At 38.4% G+C, this 20103-nt stretch overlaps 1 protein-coding gene across 11 annotated transcripts in view; it reads right to left on the minus strand.

The window, feature by feature from the left end:
* The window catches only part of SLC10A7 (solute carrier family 10 member 7), a 150857-nt gene that overhangs the window by 33375 nt on the left and 97379 nt on the right, over positions 1–20103 (minus strand). For 9 of the 11 annotated variants that reach the window (XR_012835232.1, XR_012835233.1, XR_012835235.1 and 6 more), the window contains 2 exons: positions 19355–19390; positions 6242–6325 (listed from right to left, as the gene is read on the minus strand). Coding sequence is in view for 2 of the 11 variants with exons in the window: in XM_075751255.1 (XP_075607370.1) it covers positions 6242–6325; positions 19355–19390 (120 nt within the window). In the remaining 9 variants the exon portion in view is untranslated. Of the gene's footprint in view, positions 1–6241; positions 6326–19354; positions 19391–20103 lie in introns of those variants that run through there. The other 2 variants (XR_012835239.1, XR_012835238.1) reach the window with 2 other exon arrangements.

The following is a 20103-nucleotide window of genomic DNA, read 5'->3' on the forward strand; positions in this document are numbered from 1 at the left end:
CATTATTAATTGAACTAAATAGGGCAAGGAGCCTTTCCTCCCCCTCCCTCAATGTATATGGAATGGAATAATTTCTGACATTTGTCATACAGCACATCTTTTAAAAATTATCTAGATCTTCAACTTTTTTTTTTAAACCCATGAAGTGAAAAAAACCAGGGGAAATGGTTCTGACATCACTTCTGTTGCCATTATACACCCAAGAGTATCTCTTGGTATTTACATCATTATGCAAAGTAGATTTTTCCTGATTCTATCAACTCTTTTGAACTGATTTAATCTTTAACAGAATATACAATGTTTTTACTGCACTTCTGCTCCTTTTATTATGTATTGGTGTGTACTTGTAAATACCTGGACAAAACACCTGGGGCTTTACCGTTTCAACAAAGAAACACAAGTCACTTTTTCCTTGGGTTGAAACACACAAGGAAACAAGCTGAAACTATGCTGGATTATCACTAAATGCAGCAGTTCTCTTATTTACTTTGTCTTTTAAGGTAAGATTCCTAACCAATATTATTACCACTTACAGTAACAGACCTGCAGTGAACTCTGCAATGCAAATTTTTCACCTGAACAGCTTTGAGTCAGGCTAGATATTTGCAACAGTTCAATATTCTCAATATCTCTTCTTATATAGTGATGGCAAACCAAGAAAGAAGACTGCACGGAATATTGGGAGCTACTTCAGTGAAGCTTGGAAGATGTGAAAGGGGGAAAAACTGGAAAAAGGTAAACAAGATGACAGTGACTGTGACAACCAGTAGAAAGAATCAGATACTGGAATGGAAGGGAGATTATGCGGGTTGTAGCAACGACATAAGACAGAACATTGTTCTCAGATTTCTATAGCATAGCCATATCTACATCGCAGTTCAAATGCAGAGGCCCTTTTCCAAAGCATGGCTCATCTCACTTCAGCCAGATCCTGTCCTGAAAATTTTATAGGGACCATACCGGTGTGAAGGCATGTATTCTCACCTGTTTCTGTATACTGCTATAAAGTCCCAAACTTTGTACTGATTAACCCACCTTTCCATACCTTCTAGGACATCAACAAATGTCAAATCTATCCTTATTTTACAGAGTATGCTACCTAATATTTCTTTTCTGAAGATGGGATGGGAAAAAAAACCAACCCCGAATCATTTTTGCAATCTGGGAAAAAATATTTTTTTACAAGCATCCTGTTTTCTTTCCTCAGCTTACCATACTCTCCTACAAGCTCTTACTCCATTAGGTCAGTCAGTTTACTCACAAGAGATAGCTCCTGGCACATATACGCCTTCAAAACCCCACACAAGGCCATTATGAAAATTAACTTTCATATTTTGGGGTAATTTACAACTGTTGCTTTAAAACATTGCAAACAGGTGCAACATGGCAAAAATAGCAGCAGTATGTGTTTTCTTCATATTTTGTATTTCTATGGAGACTGGGTTCTGTTCCCTCTTGAAGTCAAGCGTCAGAAGGGAGCGAACTGTGGTCTGAAGGCTGTTTATCTGCCATCGCAGTTTTCTGCAACAAGCTTCCAGAAGCGCTCATCTCCCAGGGTACCACTCCTCCTCTCTACAGCTCCCCCGCGGACTCTGAAGAGAAAGTAGGACTTCCTCCATGTGGATTTAAGTTACAAGAACGAAAGGATTTGACACTCTTCCCTTTTTATAACAGTTTCTTTAACTATTGTATCCCCCCCCTCCCCAACAAACCTCCCAAATGCTGAAAGGGTTCCTCTAGAACATTTTGGGCACCGATGCAGAAGGCACTTAAAATCCTTTACTTGTAGGACATCTAGATTTTTTTGTGTGACTAGATTCAGCGAGGATTTCTTTACAACTGGCTTAATTTTATAGATTTGGGAAGAAGAACTACTCAGAATCATAACATTAATTTTAGCTTTAGTTAAGGTCTGTTTAATGTGAAGTGCCCACTTTATGCTGGCAGACAAATTACCAATGGGGCAACTAGAGAATGCATGAATGATAATGTACAGACAAGCTTTTTATTATTTATTCATAGAAAACAGTGGGTTTTGGTGTGCTGCTTTGAAAAATGTTCAAACTAGTAGAATATAATGAAAGCACAGTGAAAATTCTATTTCATTAACATTTAATCATAAATCGCTCTTTAATATAAAACATAAAATAAAAGTCTGTCATAAGCACTTAGGTGTAGAAAATGGAGAAAGTCTACAAAAAGGGGAAAGGAAATATTGCAGTGGTTTTCACTGTTCCTGTTATCTGTCACTTCAGAAGAAAAACATAAGCAAAGAAACAACAATCTTCAGCCTAATCTCAGAACTGGTCATTGAAGGAACTGCTTAGACATATCCTGAAACCTTACATTTTGCTGGCTAAAAGTATGACCAACATCTGTAGACAAGGAAACAATTATTTTAGCAAAATCACAACAACTCAGGAACAATCTTCATCAGAACTCTGCTGCCCAGAAAAAAAAATAATAAAAATCAGAACTTCAAGCTGCCAAAGCAAATTCAAAAATCTTTTCCATGAAATATCTATTACCATGTTTATCGTATTACAAGTATTCTCAAATTCCCCTTAGAGGTATATAAGAGTGGTCCACAAATAACAAGCTCTTACATGCCACAGATCTTCAAGGCTTATAGAACGTTAGATCTTTATAAAATACTGTAGATTATATCTCTTTTCAAGACCTCTTGACAGAGAGGTCTTATTCGTTAGTCTATAAATACAAATGCAATATTACACTACCAATACTGATTTGAGTAACATCACACTGTCAATCACCAAAACACATCTGTAGACAGAGAACACAGATTGTGTTTTTTTAGGTTTAGACGACCTGCACATCTCTGACAAAGAACAGAGCGATTCTCCTTGTTGAAGAGCATCTATCAGTAACTGTTATCTGTAAGACTCAGTGCCTTTCTGATAACGTAGTATCCTCCTCCTCCTTTAACAGTTCTTTCCCTAAACAAATGGTGGCCACCACCTGAGCAGAGCCTGTACCTGCAGCCCCTCACACATTTCATTGTCAGAGGCTAGAAAAGCATGTTTGACTCCTGCCAATGGCAGTCTTGCCACACTGAAAAATTGCTCAAGAAACAGCAGAAAATAAGCATCAATTACACTACTGTGGCTTCTGTCTCCCAGCCATCATTAAAAATTCTGACAAGTCAGCCAAGCAACCAAAACTCTTGATACATTTTGCCATAAAGCAAACAAAAAAACCCCAAACAAAACAAATCTAAAGCACCCTCTCATCTGCTTTGCTTATATCCTAGGGGCTGCTCAAACAGCCAGCTCTGCAGCCTGCTCAGGAAAGAAGCGTTTAGGCAACACAGGTTTTCCCAGAGGCGAGATTTTTTTAAAGGAAAATAAAGCCCTTGGAGAATGCTTCTTTTAAGCAGCCTTCTCTGTTTTGCATTGATGTGGATTGAGTGTAAAGCCTCTGTTGATCACAGCTGAGTTAGGAAGGCTGAAGAGAAGCAATCCTCCAAGCAGGCAGGTTTCAAGCTGGGGTTTTTTTCCCCCTAGTCAAGCTCGTTGCTACCAGGTAACCTTACCAGGCATTCTTCCACTGACTTTTCTGCTGAACAGTATGACTGCCCATGGTAAGGAATTGACATTGTGGGCATTAAATGGCAAATTAGAAGTAATCGCTGAAACCATCACTCATGAATTGTGGGCCATTATCTCTTAATGCATCTGGAATCCCAGAGTGAGATACTCGTGATTCAGAAAGTAATATTACGTTGCTGCATCACATGTTGTGCAGCAGTTCGGTAATGAGTGAGTAGTAGTCTACCAAATAAATGCAAAACTTCTAATTTAGTTGGGAGCAGATCCATGCCGCCTCTGGATGAAGAGCAAGGAGACCTGTATCACTGTATATCTCGGTGTCGTTCTTTTCTTGCTTGTTGTTTTTCCCTGATTAATGCACGTTATTTCTGGATATCCACCTTTCAAAAATGGCTTCTATTCCTATCTGGGCAGGTTGGTTTCCTCTGTACAGTTCTACCTAATCAAGACAATCAACGTAAACTACCCTTGGCATTTTTGATCTGTAGCTATCCTTAGCATTTCCTCACTTCCATATCCTCTAACAGATATAATCAAGTGCAGTAACTTTAGAAACAAAGTCTTTATGCTTAGAGGAATGTGAGCTATTTCTGTTGATCATTCATTTCCAGAAACTGCTTCAAATACTTTTAAAGGAGAATCATCCTATTTCTTGTTGAAGTGTATTTATAAAACCCAAACTCTTAAATAAATTTGTGATTGAGTTTCACAAGCTTTAAGATCCTCTTTTCTTCTTTCAGTCTTCATCAGAACTCCAAAATCACATCTGTTCTCAGTTAAGCCTCATCACAATTCTGATTTTGAACCATTCAGAGCACTTATTTCATATGTTTATTGCTTAATTCATGTTACTTAGCCTTACTGTTTGGTGCAGCCAAAACCGTCCCCAACTTCTCCAGCTAGCTCACGTAGCAATTTCTTGTAACATCTTTCCAAAGTAACACACCATTATACATACAAAGTCCTCTTGAAATTTTGCAATCACTTTGTCTAGCAATCTACTATCATCTTCAGACTTACTATATTGCAGTACAGATTGCTGATGCTCCATCACTATAGGTTACTTTATTGCTAGATCTGCTGCCATGCTATTTGTTTGCTAGAAATTTCCAACTAAGGCTTCTAACTAATAGCTTCCAGGTTTTGGACCTTTCAGGACCAGAGGATTCAAATACTTTTGCTTGTCCACTTTTGGTGGAGATTTAATTTAATTTTGACGAGATAAGAACGTGATACACAGGTAGGTTCATCAGCAACCCTTTGCGGTCCTAATTACCAAGGAGGTTCTTAGGCATTAATCTCAAAGCACGTGAGCAGTTCAATAGCCTTCAGGGACACAGAGGTTACATACATTTTCCACATGATATGGTTACATCTAGGTTACACAGGTACTGATGCTGGTAGCTACTGTCATGCTTATCATGCTCATCATCTTATTAGACTTTAATGGGGTTTTTTGACATTATAAGAAACAAACTTCACTAGGTTAACTTTGGTAAGTTACAGTACATGCCAATTTTGAAATGCGCAACTATAGTTTGATACTAGCCTGACTGACTGTTCTACATAGCACAGGCAATGACAGATAGTCTTAACCGTGTCGAGGGTGCTCCTTTACAGACTCCACTTCCATTTGCCTACATTTTAACCACCTTTCCATTTCAAAGTCTGCTTTAGGCTGACAAAACAGAAAGTTCCAGCTGAACAGAGTTAAACTGGACGCTAGCATCAGCAACGTTACCCCTTGGGAATGAACTGCAAATCCCACTGATATTCCCTTCGTACACTGTGAATGCCATAGAACAACAAATACTTACAAGCACGTAACAATAGGGCTTTGAGTGTTTTGGTGGACACTTCTGACAACATTTGGTATTAATATAGCAATTCCCCACCATGACATGGGAGGGAAAAAAAATAATTAATATTTGTGAAAAAACAGATACTAGAGAGACAAGCGTCACAGAAAATCTTATACTGCAATTAGTATCTTTACATTCAGTGAAAGATTTCAATCATATGCCATAAAAAATAAGGTCTTGTGTTTCGATATGAACAATGAGTATAAAATGAAGTACTGAACAGCTGCTCATTCCATGAAAATCCTCCATCCAGTCTAAGAAGATAGAGGAGTCGTGCAGAAAGAATAGTTTGCAACTGTGCAATTAAAACCTTTATTGTAAGGCATATGCAAAATGGCTTAAGCAACCTTAATTTTATTATTTCTTAACTTCCGACTGCTTAGCCCTTATATGTATTTTAACATAGAGAATTTTTTATTCCTGTAATTAGTAGTAGATACTACACTGGGAGAACTTCCTTCATCATCCAGGCAAAGGGCATGTGACAAAAGGACTATATAGTATTCTCAAAGCTCATTTGTATGGGACTGGAATTTCTCACAGTCTGGGCTGCCATTTTTCCCACTTTATGTTCACAAACTCCCTTCTCGATATGCAGTAGCGTATGTTTGTGGTAGTGAGGGACAGATGCTCAATCTCAACAAAGATCAATGTGGCTCCAGGGAGCAGTGTAGCATCTTTTCTCTGATATTAAACTTCACTATCCTGAGGCTGTTTCTATGTGGCTGCTTACCAGGTTGCCAGTCTGTCTTTAAGATAGCCCTCTTTATCTTATTTTTTTAAATAAGAATGTATATTTAAAAGACATACCTGTCCAATAATAAGGGGGACTACAACAGTCATAAACAGTTGCGAGAATATAGATGTAAAAGGCACAGAGGAGGATGATCCAAGCTACAAAATAAAAATATATCATTAATATTGTACTTTTTCTTAGCATCTGCAAATTTCACACATAGATATCATGCATTAACATACATTTTTTTACGCATAAAAGCTTGGAAGTATGTGCACACACTTGGAAGTATGTGCACACATGCTTAATTGTTAAGTCACAGTAAAGCGTTTGGTATTCCACAATAACAAAACTAAACCAATCTCTGGTTGCTTATTTTATAACCTAGGGTGATAGTTACATCAATATTCATTTAACTGAAACTCTGCTACACATAAATGCAAAGTAAATCATATAAACATTTGTAGGATGATAGTCTAAAAAGACAGGGAGTGAATCTTCCTAACTAAGCAGTTATCTCAACTAACCTTACCATTTATATAAATATCAAGCAACAAAAAATAGTGTAGTTATTTGAATAAAATAATAACAATATTAATAACAACAATAATGTGGAGACATTCACATGCTTTGTTTCAATGACATTAAAAAAAAAAGATCTATATATAACTATTATTTCATTAAGACATCTAACTACACAGTGACAGGCTTAGTCTTCATGTAGGTGATCACTTAATTACAATTATAAATGCTAAAAGTTTCAGGTTTTAAGGATGCAGGTAGAAAAGGTGAACCAAAACACAGTCAGTGGGATTTTTGCAACCTACTTCAGAATGCTTAGGAAAAAAATTAACTATTTTTTATGATCCAATTGGACTTGGTTTATGCTAGGTCATTGAAAAGTTTCATTTAACGTAATTTAACATATCTTTAACAGCAATGGAATACATATTAAGAAATATAGAGTAAGAAGACTGAAATAGCATTGTCAGAGCTTCCACAGACAACAGTTTGCTTCATGATGAGTGTAAATGAGGATTTCACAGATCCACATTTTATATTTTGCACTTCACTTTAAAGATCCTCAAAAGGATGACAGAATTCAGAATCTTTTCAGCTCCATTAAAACGATGCTGATTTCCTAAAACATTCTCACATACGTCATTCTCATAAATTACGCTCAGACTGCATTATACTTTTGACACTTATCTTCCTTTCAAAGCTACCTGCAGGCATGATAGACAAGGTGATCATACAATCTAATCACTTCCTATAACTCTGCCTAGAAAAAAAATCAACATATGGCCATAATAGTGGGTTTGGCATAAAATCATATTCTTCAGAAATTCAAAGAGCAGAAAAATCAGAAATTTCACATACTGAAGTATTTTACGCAGGAATGTACAACTGCAACCTTTACCTACAGAAAATAATCTGATGAGAAAACACCAATTATACCACTTTTGCAGTGATTTATGTGTAAACGTGATTTGTAGATGCACTGCTTGGGAAAGGGTGTACACACTGGCGGTGCTGTCTGTATGCAAGCTGAGCTTTCGGCACACACAGATGGCATCCAAACCGGGAAACAGCACGAAATGGAGTGAACTTCTGACGCTAGGAAATCATGGGACTTTGAGCGTTGCTTGGCCAGCTTAGGCTTTAAGAGAGTGGGACCCAACCTAATCTACTCTTTTTTTAAACACACTCCACCACTCGCTCTCATATGTCCCTTTCTGAATACACTCTAGGTAGAGCACCTTGGGCAGAACATACGGGATACGGCTGTTTCCTATGAGTTACCTTAACTGGCAACATCAGCTAAGATTCAGTTTGGCCATTTAATAAATTACACTATCTCATCGCCACCACCTCCAATTTTAACAATGTGGGCACAGAAGACAGTAGGAGGGGACCTGAAGATGATGTCATCACTGAGACTTTTGGTCTGCAAGTAGGGTGCAAAGTGACAGCACTGAGATTAAGGAGCCTACATTTCCCACAGAGGCAAGAGGGAGAACTAAGGGCTTGCAGGGGAAGATTGGGATCACCCACGTGAGTACCTGAAATCAAGCAGTGCTGCTACTCCATTCCCAAGGGACACAGGGCTCTCTGGATGATTCCTTGCACAAAGTGGAGCAGAAAACTCCATCATACCACTCATGATCTCCTTGTTGTTTTAATTCTTGTAAGGAGCTTCTGAAATTTTAAAAGGTTCATAGTTTTTCAAACTGTATTTGGACTTATTTTTTGCTACGTGCCGAGGAGCTAAAAGCATTACTTACTGTGTATTCAAGGAAGCTTTTTCAAGTGAAAGTGAAGATTTTTAAACTTTAAAATCTGCTTGGGTCACAAAGGAGTGAATCTAACCAAGCAGTCTGCATGCCAGGACCCTCTGCCTAGCTTCACAAAACTATGACACTTTGGCAGTGGCTCTTGTGCCTTTTTATAAAAACATTGGTTGGACTTCTCTCACTACTTTAAAGTTTCACGCTCAGTGGATGCATAATCAGTTTCTAAGTCAGGAATGAAAAACTGTTCAACAATGTACCGCACTGCTGAAAAAGGCAGCCATTCAAACAGCAATAATCTTGCCAGCTTTTTTAAAGTATTACTTCAAGCTGTTGTGGATTCTTAAGCACTTGTTATATATAAGGATATGGTTTGGTTTCGGTGTGAGGTTTTGGGGTTTGGTTTGGTTTTTTTACATAATTAGAAACTGAATTACAGGTACTGTGCTGGAATGCTAAATCAATTTACCTAGGAAAAGTAAAATTATTTTATTCAAAGAAATAATCTTCTATATCAGGGTATGGTTCTTCACCTTGTCAACTTCACCCTGCCCATTCAGGCTCATCTCACTGTCATCTGGACCACCAAAAGGCAGATATTTCAGGTACCTATATCACCCTGACTACATTTTAAACAAAACAGAAATCCACATATCAGTCTGAAATGTCAAAATGAATAAATGATTCATTAGCCCTCCTTTTGCCCAGAGGAAGTGAGTTCTTCAACTACATCTGGTTTTGGGGGGGGCGGGAAATATAAATTCTTCCTGTAGAAAAAGTCAAAATTTTCTGCTTCTACTATGACTCTTCTCCTGTGTGATCCTGTGACCACACTATTGTTGATCCTGTTTCAGTTGTATAGTTGAGAATTATATTCTTCTGTCAGTCCCCAGCACCTTCATTACTTTCTACAGAATAGTGTGGAGCTTTTTTCCTTGGGTCCTTAAGAGGTCCTAACACTCTGCTATACCACATCTGGGCACAGAGGTTTGGAGCAGTGGGACTTCCCTGTCCCACCTATGGTACCGACAGTACTTCTTCAAACAGACTTCTGAGCTTTGTTTCCCTTCTGTATATTATGACAATAACTTCAGTGGACTGTTTTTTATCAGAATCCATCTGTTAGGCAACATCTATAAACTCTTGTACTATCAAAGTCAAATCTATTCCCTGAGAAAGACACAGAAGATAAAGGCTGAAGAAAAGGCAGGAACTTCTCAATCACACAGAAGAAAAAGACTTTTTAACCCAGACTGGGCATACAGTGGCTAACCACGAGGAATCACAAATGCTAAAGGACCCACAGATAACGGCTGCATAATTTGACCAGGAGTGCCTCAACATCTGTAGCATGCAAACTCATCAGGCTCACAAACGTAAGTGTCCCATGGACTCTCAGACATTGCCTGTGTTCCAGACTTCCTTTGAACATGGGTATGTTCATCACATGCATTTTGAGAAAGAGAAGTGAGAAGCGATGAACAGAGGAAACAAAAAGCTTGCTATAATGTTCATCAGACCGTCTGACACATTTACAAATGCAAATATTCTGTCTGAATGAATAAATGTTATTTTTCTTAGGTTTTAGTTGGATCAAGCTAAGTTCTGTGCTCTATTTGCTGTCAGGAAAAAATTTTTAAAAAAACCAAAAACCCTACATGATCTGCGTTGCACCAAAATTAGCATTATGCTAAAATGTCTGATTGTATTTGGCTGCCCTCCTTGTTATAATAATCTCCATGTCTAAAAATGAACCTTTCTTCACAGGCAAACAAACAGAAGTAGTACTGTAAGAACTGGTGTAAAACTATCATAGAATCAAACCGCTGATTTATAGCTGTACAAAATAACCTGATCGGAATCTCTTATGGAAGATAAACCACACCGTTTAGTGACCAAGCTATCACAAATTTTCATGCCACCATATTGTCTATGCTTCTTTTAGATCATTTTTTAAACATTAGTTTGATATTGTCAAGTGATTGTTATGTGCTATTCTGGATAGCAGCATTTCAGTTAAAGGTTTATTAATAAGCCTGCTTGAATAGACTCACTATTCAAAAAAAGAAAATTCTTGCTTAGGGAAAGGCACTGTTCACTTAAATAATCTGAGTGATTTCAGAAGGACCACTCAGATGAGCAGGAACTGCACCGTCTGGAAGTGTTTGCTGGATATGGCTTTAATGAAAGAGAATTCCAGGCAAAACTTTCCAAACAATTCTGCCACCATGCAATACTTCAAGCCTGACCTGCAGCATTCTTGCTAATTTAGTCCTAGACCTTTCTTCTCAAGAGACTGCCTGTTTTAAAAGGCTCCTAACAAATTATTTAGTGGGTTTCTTTATGAGTTTGTGGTAGAAACATTATCCTTAATTGATAGCCTATATTTAACTGGTTGTGGTAAAAGCAAAAAAAAACCAAAAGAAACCTTCCTTGCATAAAACCAAGACAATTCCACTACCCAGCCTAGACTGCACCCACGAGCCACATGCTCCATTCTTATCTTTCTGGCCGATCAGGCAGGTATCGCCGCGGGTGTTCCCACGTTCACAACTGCCACTGACTCAGAAGAAACACACCTCCTACCAGTCACACCAAATTATAATCCAGTGCTACGTGTGCTGCACAGAGTCCACGCTGGAGGCAGTTGTCCTTTGGGGCCTTACTCTTCCAGTGTTCTACGGCAATTAACGTGTTTCCTCAGGTTGTGTCTTTGTGCTCTTCACACACCATCAGGCAGCTTCAGCCTCACCATTTGTTGAGCGCAGCCGAGGAAGTGAGGCAGGGGTGAAAACAGAGCAGAACTGAGGAGGTGCTGCTGCTCTCTCATGCGAGTTGTTTAATTTAAGCTTTTCTTTTTGACCTTCAGGTCAGTCTACTCTGACACCCATCTTTTTAAATTTTGTGTTCAATGCCGTTATCGTCACTGCTTCTGGTTACTCTCATCCAGTGCAGATTCAGCTGCCTTAGAGGCCGGTCTGGACCACCACATGTGCTAAACCCTTCATGTCCTGTTGTGGATGACAGTCCCATTACAGAAAGGGCATGGAAGGTGATGCACTTTTGGAAAAGATGTGGATGGGCTCCAGTTCAGTAGTGAAGGACAATGAACAGAGTTACCAGTGGAACTAAGCCCTCCCTTGCTTTGGGCTCTTTACAGAACGCTTAACCTGACCCAGTCATTGTGATATGCTATGTTGCAGCAGAAAAGCATGCACATGGCCCCCAGTAACCCAGGTAACTTGGCAAATGGAAATGCTTTGCAGTGGATACACTGCAATGGGCAGGAACTGTAACGATGCTGAGGCTCTGGGAAGTAGGAAGCATCCGGGTACTCCATGCTGATGGGCACCTATGAGTTCCACAGTGCCCGGCTCTAGATTTCAGGTCGGAGGTCTTTCAAGATGAAATGGTCATTGCTACATAACATTTCACAGCAGTCTAAACAGAGCTGGCAGGTCACTGGGATGTTCTTCCTACTTCACTGCTTTAAAGGCATTCACATGCATTCTCTGTAAGGCAGAGAAGCTGTGTAAAAGAAGCCAGCTCCCAGCACTTGACCAGAGTCATTAGTACTGAAATTGGCTACCTCTAATGGGTGCTAACAGCAGGAGAAGCATATAGCTGAGAACAGAGCTTCTATAGAATGTATTTAAATTTTAAAATAAAGCTTTTAATTCTGTCTATAAAAAACTGCAAGTTGTCTCTTGCCTCAGAGAAAGGGGCTAAGGGAACAACAGAGATCTCGTGGAATAGCTTGGCAGTCATGTATTTTAGCAATTAGATCTTTCATTGTTATTCTTAAAAATTAAAGGCAGACGTAAGCCTCTAGTTCTGCTAAAGAAAAGAGATGCCCTGGTCTTATGGTATATTTTGCAAATTCTTGCATATTCTTTATGCCTCTATGGCCATGGGAATTGGTTTGGCACAAACCTAAAAAACCCTAGCTGTCTACATATACCTTCCAGTTTTGTTTCCAAAGAAAAAAAAAATTTAAAAAAAAATCAACATTTCATAATCAGATGTGTGGATAAAGAAAAGCTGACAATCTGTCAACTTTAAATTTTTTTTTTTTTCCCTGGCTGAGGCAAGGAGACTGCATATTTTGGGGTTCCCTTATTAAAGGGTTCACAGATGCCTAATCCCATTCTGGGTTCCCCTATGACACATTAAATACCAAGCCAATCCAAACATACCTGTCGATTTTAAAGCCTTTTATAGAGGTGTAAAAAAAAAAAAACCAACCAAAAACCAACCACCAAACAAACCATAGGTATTCTTAATCTGAAATATACCAGAGCTACTCTTCCACTTTGCCATGGTACAATGATCTTGAGGGCTAATGTGTAGGAATGAGATCAAGTGTACAACCCAAAGGCACCTAACTGGAGAGCTGAGATTTAAGGACTAGTATCCAAAACTTCTGCTGCAAACAAGGAGGTGACTAACCAGAAAGAAAAAGATTAGTAAATACAGGATAATTAAGAACAATGAATATTATGTATCCATGAAAAGGACAGCTGTGATGTACCAGAAGAAATAAATCAATCAAGGTATGGGATAGTTGTGACATTGCACAAGGCCTTGTGAAGAATACTGTGCAACTGTGCACGATTCTTATTACCTGGACTGAAGAAGGAATCAAAACTGGAACAGGTGCACAAAACACCTCAGAATAAGGGATTTGTTTTAATTTTTTTATATTTATGTTTTAAAGATTAGAAATGAATGGCTTGTTTAGCCTAGCTGACTGAAGACTGGGAAAGAGGATAGGATTGTACACTATGTCTGAGCCAGGGTGAGAAATTTCAGAGAAGTGCTATTCAGGTGTATGATAACATTGGCAAGAAAGACAAATGAGTACAACATTCATTGTTGTCACAAATACTTACTGGAAATTAGGTTTCTGCTCATCAGAGACACAAGTTTCTAGTATTGTAAGGGTGGAGGGAAAGCAAAAATCCTTCCTGTTAAGTTGGATCACATTCAGTTTTGAGGTGAATTGCACAGCATGGAAAAGAGACAGACTGAGTCGGGATGGGATCCTCCTGGTATCCTGGTTCTACGAACCTATTAAGATACATGGTTAGCTTCTGCTATGTAGAAGCAGGATGTGTACTTAAAAGGCTCCCTAGCAAAAGAGCAAAACCAAATAGAAAAGAAAGTCCTCCAAGAAATATTTAATATTTTACAGTCTTCTACCTAGACAAATTTACAATATTTTGTATGTGTGTCAGGAAGATGGAGGGTCCCTGTTATTTTCTGAGTATTATTTGTATCCAATTTATATAACAAAGCTATAAAAGATGAATTTGAAAAAAGGAATGAGATGATCAAGTGAATATTTCACGGCAGTCATTAAAAAGTTCTGACTAATTGTAAAGGGTTTGGATCAGATCGGACAATTTTGTCTTCCCAATGATTAAAGAGATATAGTGGGGTAAATAACCAGGTAGAAATAATGATGCACTTTAAATCTTCCACATGAATGAGTTGATCTGTTAACAGCTAATGCACTACGCTGCTTCCCCTCTCTCCCCCCCTCCAATCAGCCTTTTGTCACATACTAGTGAAATCCATTAGCTGCAACTTCCTTATCAACTTCCAAGGCTTTCCAACTACTAAAATATTTGCATATTTAACGACTCATTTGACTGGTATCAACTCTCATCTACCAAGCGCTTGAGAAGAAAAACAAGGCATAGTGTGTAGAAATCCTGTTTTAAAAAAAAGTCATGATAGCTCCTTTTAATAAAGTTTTATCTGAAATACATGGGATTGGAGAAGACTTGGCAAAAATTTGAGAAGTATCAACAACTTTTAAAACAATATTTTAATTTAAGGATTGTGAATATAGGGGAAAGCTTTTAACTTCAGTATTTCAATCAGCTTCTAGTTTAATTCACGTCCTTATTCACCAGTCATTTTATTTCAGTTTTCTCTGTGATATTTGCACAGAATTTCCTTCACTTGTCAACTGGATTCTTTCAGCAGTGCTACTTTCTAGTACTTATGGCATCACCACTACAATGCCACTACAAAAATACCTACTATAAAATGCAGAAATTTGAGAGGGTATCAGAAAAGAAAACATCACTGAATAAATCAAGAAAAGGAACAAGCTGATAAAGCCTTGGGAAGACTCCATTTTGACACAAATGTCATGGTAATCTTCTTTGGTAAAACAGCAAACATGGGAGCAATGTGTGACAGTTACATGGAGGTTTTTGCCAAGTGTATTTTTAAAAATACACATGAATTTTGCATCGGCTCTTTAACATTCCAAGCTAACTGGTTTGCAGGCATGCTTCTGAAGAATGTGAAGTACATAAAAATGTAAAATACTTACTTATTGCTAACATTTTCTTTGATGGCTTTCAATAAAAATACATAGATTCGCACACCTTTACTTTTGTTACTTTGATAGCTAACCGGCTGTGCTTCCAACAACTGAAGAGGCCACATCTGTCAGGCATTAAGACTCAACAGTAAGGGTAAGACCAAGAAGGTGGCAGAGCTGGGATACTGTGCCATAAGAACTGCAGCATCACATTTGGCTCCAACAGGTGTGCAGATGACTGATGACTTGTATTTTGATTCCAAATACAATCAACTGAATCATAAGCTTGTGTGGCTTGGTAAAACTGCCAGTCTACGTGCTCAGCCAACTCTAAGGACAGAAAGGGTGACTCTACCCCAACGCGGCTGGAAAGGAACAGAGCTACATTCACACAAGAAAGTCACTGCATCATTCTTTTACATGGTGGTACGATATCTATGCTTGCTCTGCTTCCAGGGCAAATCCAAGAGACATGCCATTGCTGAGGCTGTATTGCTCCATCCTGTACAATACAAAGGCATATGAAATCCTCTCAGTGAAAACAAACCTGCATTCATACATATTCCTGTTTTTCATGACTAAAGTTACAATCTAAGGACATAGAAGTGAGATGATACAGCTACAACTGTTGCAGAGTGCAGTGCTCCTGAATCCTGTATTTCAAATGAGACATCATAAAAAGGTGCTGACATCTCGAGGTTATTAAAGAGATCACAGCGCTATTCTCTTCACAGTGTGATGACACCTTTAGTTTAACTGTCTTTTAGTAATGTAAACGTGCCCAAATGTAGCATTCTTAAGAATTCAAATTACAAACTGTTACTCCAAATCACAAAGTGTTATTATAATTACTAAAGGAAATTACTAAACTGAAGACAGAGAACAAGTCATATGATAAGTAAAGGTGGACAGTGACTAACTTCCTCAGGCATTACTTAACCTACGCATAGTCATTATTTATTGATAGCAATATAGTTATTTCCAAAAGCTAAATTTAGTCTACACTTCAATTTCTAGTTGGTGGGGTTCTTTTCCCCAAATGCCTTTAAGAAAATAAAACTTCTTTCTCTGCTTTAAAAAATTTTCGTGATTCATCAATCTGTTACCTCTGGCTTCAGCTAAGTATATGACCTGACAAGAGGAGAGCATCCTTCTCTGACTGCTTTGGTACACAGCCTCCTAAACATCATTAATGAAATACTGCAGAACGTTGCAAAGAAATGTAAGGGGCATAACCTCGTGGTAACTTGAAACTGATGTATCTTACAGGACTTTTGTTTCAATGCTCCCGTTCACCACATATATGAACTCTAATCAGTTATATATAGTTTATGGGACATTGCCCATTTATAACATCTTTGCTGGGAATATAACATATTAACCGTTAATAATAAAGGTTAACATGATGATAATGACACTGAGATTAATGCATCTGGAAGCCAGATTCAATAGCTTCTTATTAGGTAAAATGTTAATCAGAGGCATCCATGGTGAAGGTGGCTATTCTTTAAAGTCTAGCTAGGCATCCTCACAAGGATACAGTCCGGTAATTACACGTACAGTATTTAAGGTTTCATTAAATCAATGAGAACCTCTTAAAACACTTTTTTTTTTTTTTTGAGTGAGCTTTATACCAAAAGTTTCATAGTAGAAATACACTTTTCAGAAATGTAACTGACAATCTTATGTTCAACACCATTCATTTAAGATGATAAATTATTTGCATTAAATGCATTATTTATTATATGCTTCAACATGCCTTTATCAATGTTGTTTAGACAATTTATATTTACATTACTGGGCAATTATGTACAGAAAAGGCAGTTCAGAACATTATATTCTCTGGTGCACATAGGGCAAAATTTAAACCATAACCACTACCACAGGTTAAGCTGTATAACAAAAACAAGCTAATGGACAGCAGTCTATTTTATTTCTGTCAGCACTAAGAGTATTTTATGCACTGTATACAGGGAGACTGACAAATATGATCACTAATACAATATAGCATTCAGACTACCATAGTATGACTCTGTGGAAGAGTTAATGCTTGTGAGTACCAAATTCGGGAGTTAAAATTCACTGAAGGCATTGACTTCAAAGGTCCCTGAATGGTATTCAGAAGCCCCAGCTCAGCTACTGTTGAGGTAAATAAGAGTTTTATCTTGAAACTTGTAAATTCCATCCTTTATTAACTAAGCACTAAGGCTAAGTTGTACGACTAAACTAATGAATGATCCAGAAAAGATAACCAGGAAATTACTAGTCAGTGTTTCTCACTCCACAGTAACTACACAGCACCACATGAAATGATGAAGCAGCAGGTTGTAAACAAGCGATCAGAATTGTGTGAACTGTGTGCTTGAATCCACTACATGTTAAGCAGGCCAGAAGCATCAAAGAAACACAAAGGAAAATTAGAGAGGTTCACAAGAAAAAAAAAGGTTGCGGCAGTCCAAACCACAGACTGCCAGGGTACAGGAACAGTGCATGCTTAGTTTGCTGTCCTAAATACCTGCCAGTGGATAAACTGAACCTCGTCTTAGCAAGATGTGCTGCTGGGCTGACCAGACTGGCTGCTCTTCATGTGTCAAATGACCAGCAAAGATCTCAAGGAGTTTTAAGTATTTATATACCCCAAGAGAAGTCCTCAAGTTTCAGGCTTTGTGACAAAAAAATGCAGCTTTTTCAACTCCCCCCATCCCCAGACTAGTTTGTTTATCATTCTGATGAAAAAATAATTCATGTGTGACTTGGAGATGGTCTTCCTGAGGAAAGTACATATTACAAACCGCACAACAAATAATGTGTATTTTACACACTTCTCATACAAGTGTCTCCAGGGCTGGTAGGAAGAACAGAGGCATACGCTTTGCCTTCCTGTTCTTGCACACAAAGTTTTACCACCTCTTTTGAGAGGTAACAGTGAAAACTGCAATTAACGGGACAGAATATCTTGTTATCTGTCCATAAAGTCGCCAAAGGAAAGATCTTTATCTTGCTTGAAAAGGTATGCAGATCATTCCTTAACATTTCAATTTCTACAGAAAATAGCCCTTTTGGCTATGTAGAGCACCACAACTCAGCAAGGTATAGAGGGGGGGAAAGTTGCCAGTGAGCAAAAGTAAAAAGAGGTGACGTTTCAGTCACTTAGAAACAAAGGCACAGGTCTCTGGACGAATGCCCATGGAAGAAACATGTTCCATAAAGGTGGTAAGACAACAGGAAAACAGTGAGGCAGACCACCTGGAATCAATGTATTCAGCGTAAGAATAACAAAACACCTATTTTTCTTAGGACAGTTATCTTTTTCAACCTACAGTAAGTCTATGGTCCCAAGTATATCAAGAAAGCTTTGCTGGTGTGTACCGATATATACGATATGGTCAAAGCAGCTCTTGTGTAAACACAGCTACATCAGATGAATTACAATTTGTTATAGTAAAATGAAAATCTTCCCACACAGCTTTACTGAAGCAGTAGTTGATAATGTTACAGCCACTCACAGTAGTATTTATCCCAGTTTAACATACACTGCTACATTTGTATACAGTACATATGCTGCTTAAGCATCCCTACCATAAACAGCATGCCACTTGCATGCCACTTACAAATTGTTTCAGACTTAACTTCACACTTACCCCTCTTTCCAGGGTGCTGGCTTACATACATGCAATCAGTAAGGTAAACATAAAAGCACTGTATAACTCTCTTGAAATCCTTGAAGTGCTTCAGCATGCTGCCCTGCTCTTCACAAAGCCACAGTCCTCAGTAACTTGCACCACACCATACCATTTGTGCCAGCAAACCCTCAAGCACCAAGAATTCCTAACTGACAAGGGACTTACTTACTAAAGCACCACTACCCATCTGTTAAAGCCTCTTCGTTGTACACTAATATCCATACCTTTATAAAACATGAAGATAAAACGTGGTCTCCTCCCTTTTCTTCTACCATGAACTGTAAGGAACCAAGGTCCTGATGGTAGACTAACGATTGAAAAAGAAATCTTGAACTAACAGCAATGAAGCAGCATCACATTTAGCGATACACAGGGGCTCCAGTAATTTGTCTTGCTGCTGTTGCTGCTATCTCACTAACCTCTACCACAAAAATACCCATGGGCTTAGCTGCCCAAGAGCGAGGCTTTGTTTATCTGAGCAGTGCTTTCCCAACTGGCCTGTCATCCATTTTGGATCAGTAGGATCTTGTCCAGCTCCTGCACATGAAAGCTTTCCAAGAGACTTGCTAACTGAGTGATCATCTTACTTTGCAAGTGTTTGTATTTTAACCAGCTTCACTAATAGCATATGGTTTTATAATTCTGCAAGAAGAATGGGGTTCGGTCCTCTTAGAACGAAGCGCACCTAGTGTTTGCATTCATTGCGACACGCTTTGATGGCCTTTCTGGGAAGCAGCTTGTTTCAGATACTGACCAGAAAAAGTCTTCCTCATTATTTAAGTGTTGTTAAATCACCCACATTTATATCTTAAATATACTGTATAATAGGTATAAGATTACCCAGTAAAAAGATCGTCAGATCAAGATACTTACAAAAAGCAGAAGCAGAAGCGGAGTTATAACAATGCCCTGGAAGAAACAAACAAACAAGTCTGTTAGGGAAGTGGAATAGTCTTTACTTCCTTGGAAATACACAAACATCATTCAACATCACAGAAATTAAGTAACAAGAAGTTCAACTTTGCTCTTCACTGTGTACATTCTTTAACATCTGTATGCCAATCATTTTATGAACTATACTCAGTACAACGTATCTTTTCTTTTACCTCTAGTTTTCCCCATATTATACCTAAGCCCCTCTATTCTAAAAAATCTGACATACAGAGATATAGATAATTTATTTTAAAAAAACATATTAAAGCGCTCTCCTCACATGCTGCATCTTAACTTCACTAAGCTGCTCCTCCTTAGGGGGTGACTTGTGATCAAGTCCCATGCTACCCAATCCCAGGTCCTCTTCTGAGCAAAAGCCGCATCAACCGTGATGAATTAGGTGTCGTGACTGTGTAATGTAAACTGATATTCCCCAAGGAAAGGAGCTGAGATCTCAAAACTCATTTCACTTGATTAGACTTTGCGTCTCACTGGTAGAAGGCAAGTCTTTCATCTAATTTAATCACACAGGACCACCTCAGCTTTCCACGTCCCCCAGGCAGACGCAAGCAAAAAGATTTGTTGTCTTCGCTGACAAGGAACAGGTTTAAAGCTGATGATTGGACAAAATAGAGGATTTTAAGTTTCATGAGAGCAAATCTTAAAATGAGTTGTTCGGGTTGGGAGTT

Source organism: Balearica regulorum, chromosome 4, assembly GCF_011004875.1.
Source record: "Balearica regulorum gibbericeps isolate bBalReg1 chromosome 4, bBalReg1.pri, whole genome shotgun sequence".
NCBI classification, from domain to species: Eukaryota; Metazoa; Chordata; class Aves; order Gruiformes; family Gruidae; genus Balearica; species Balearica regulorum.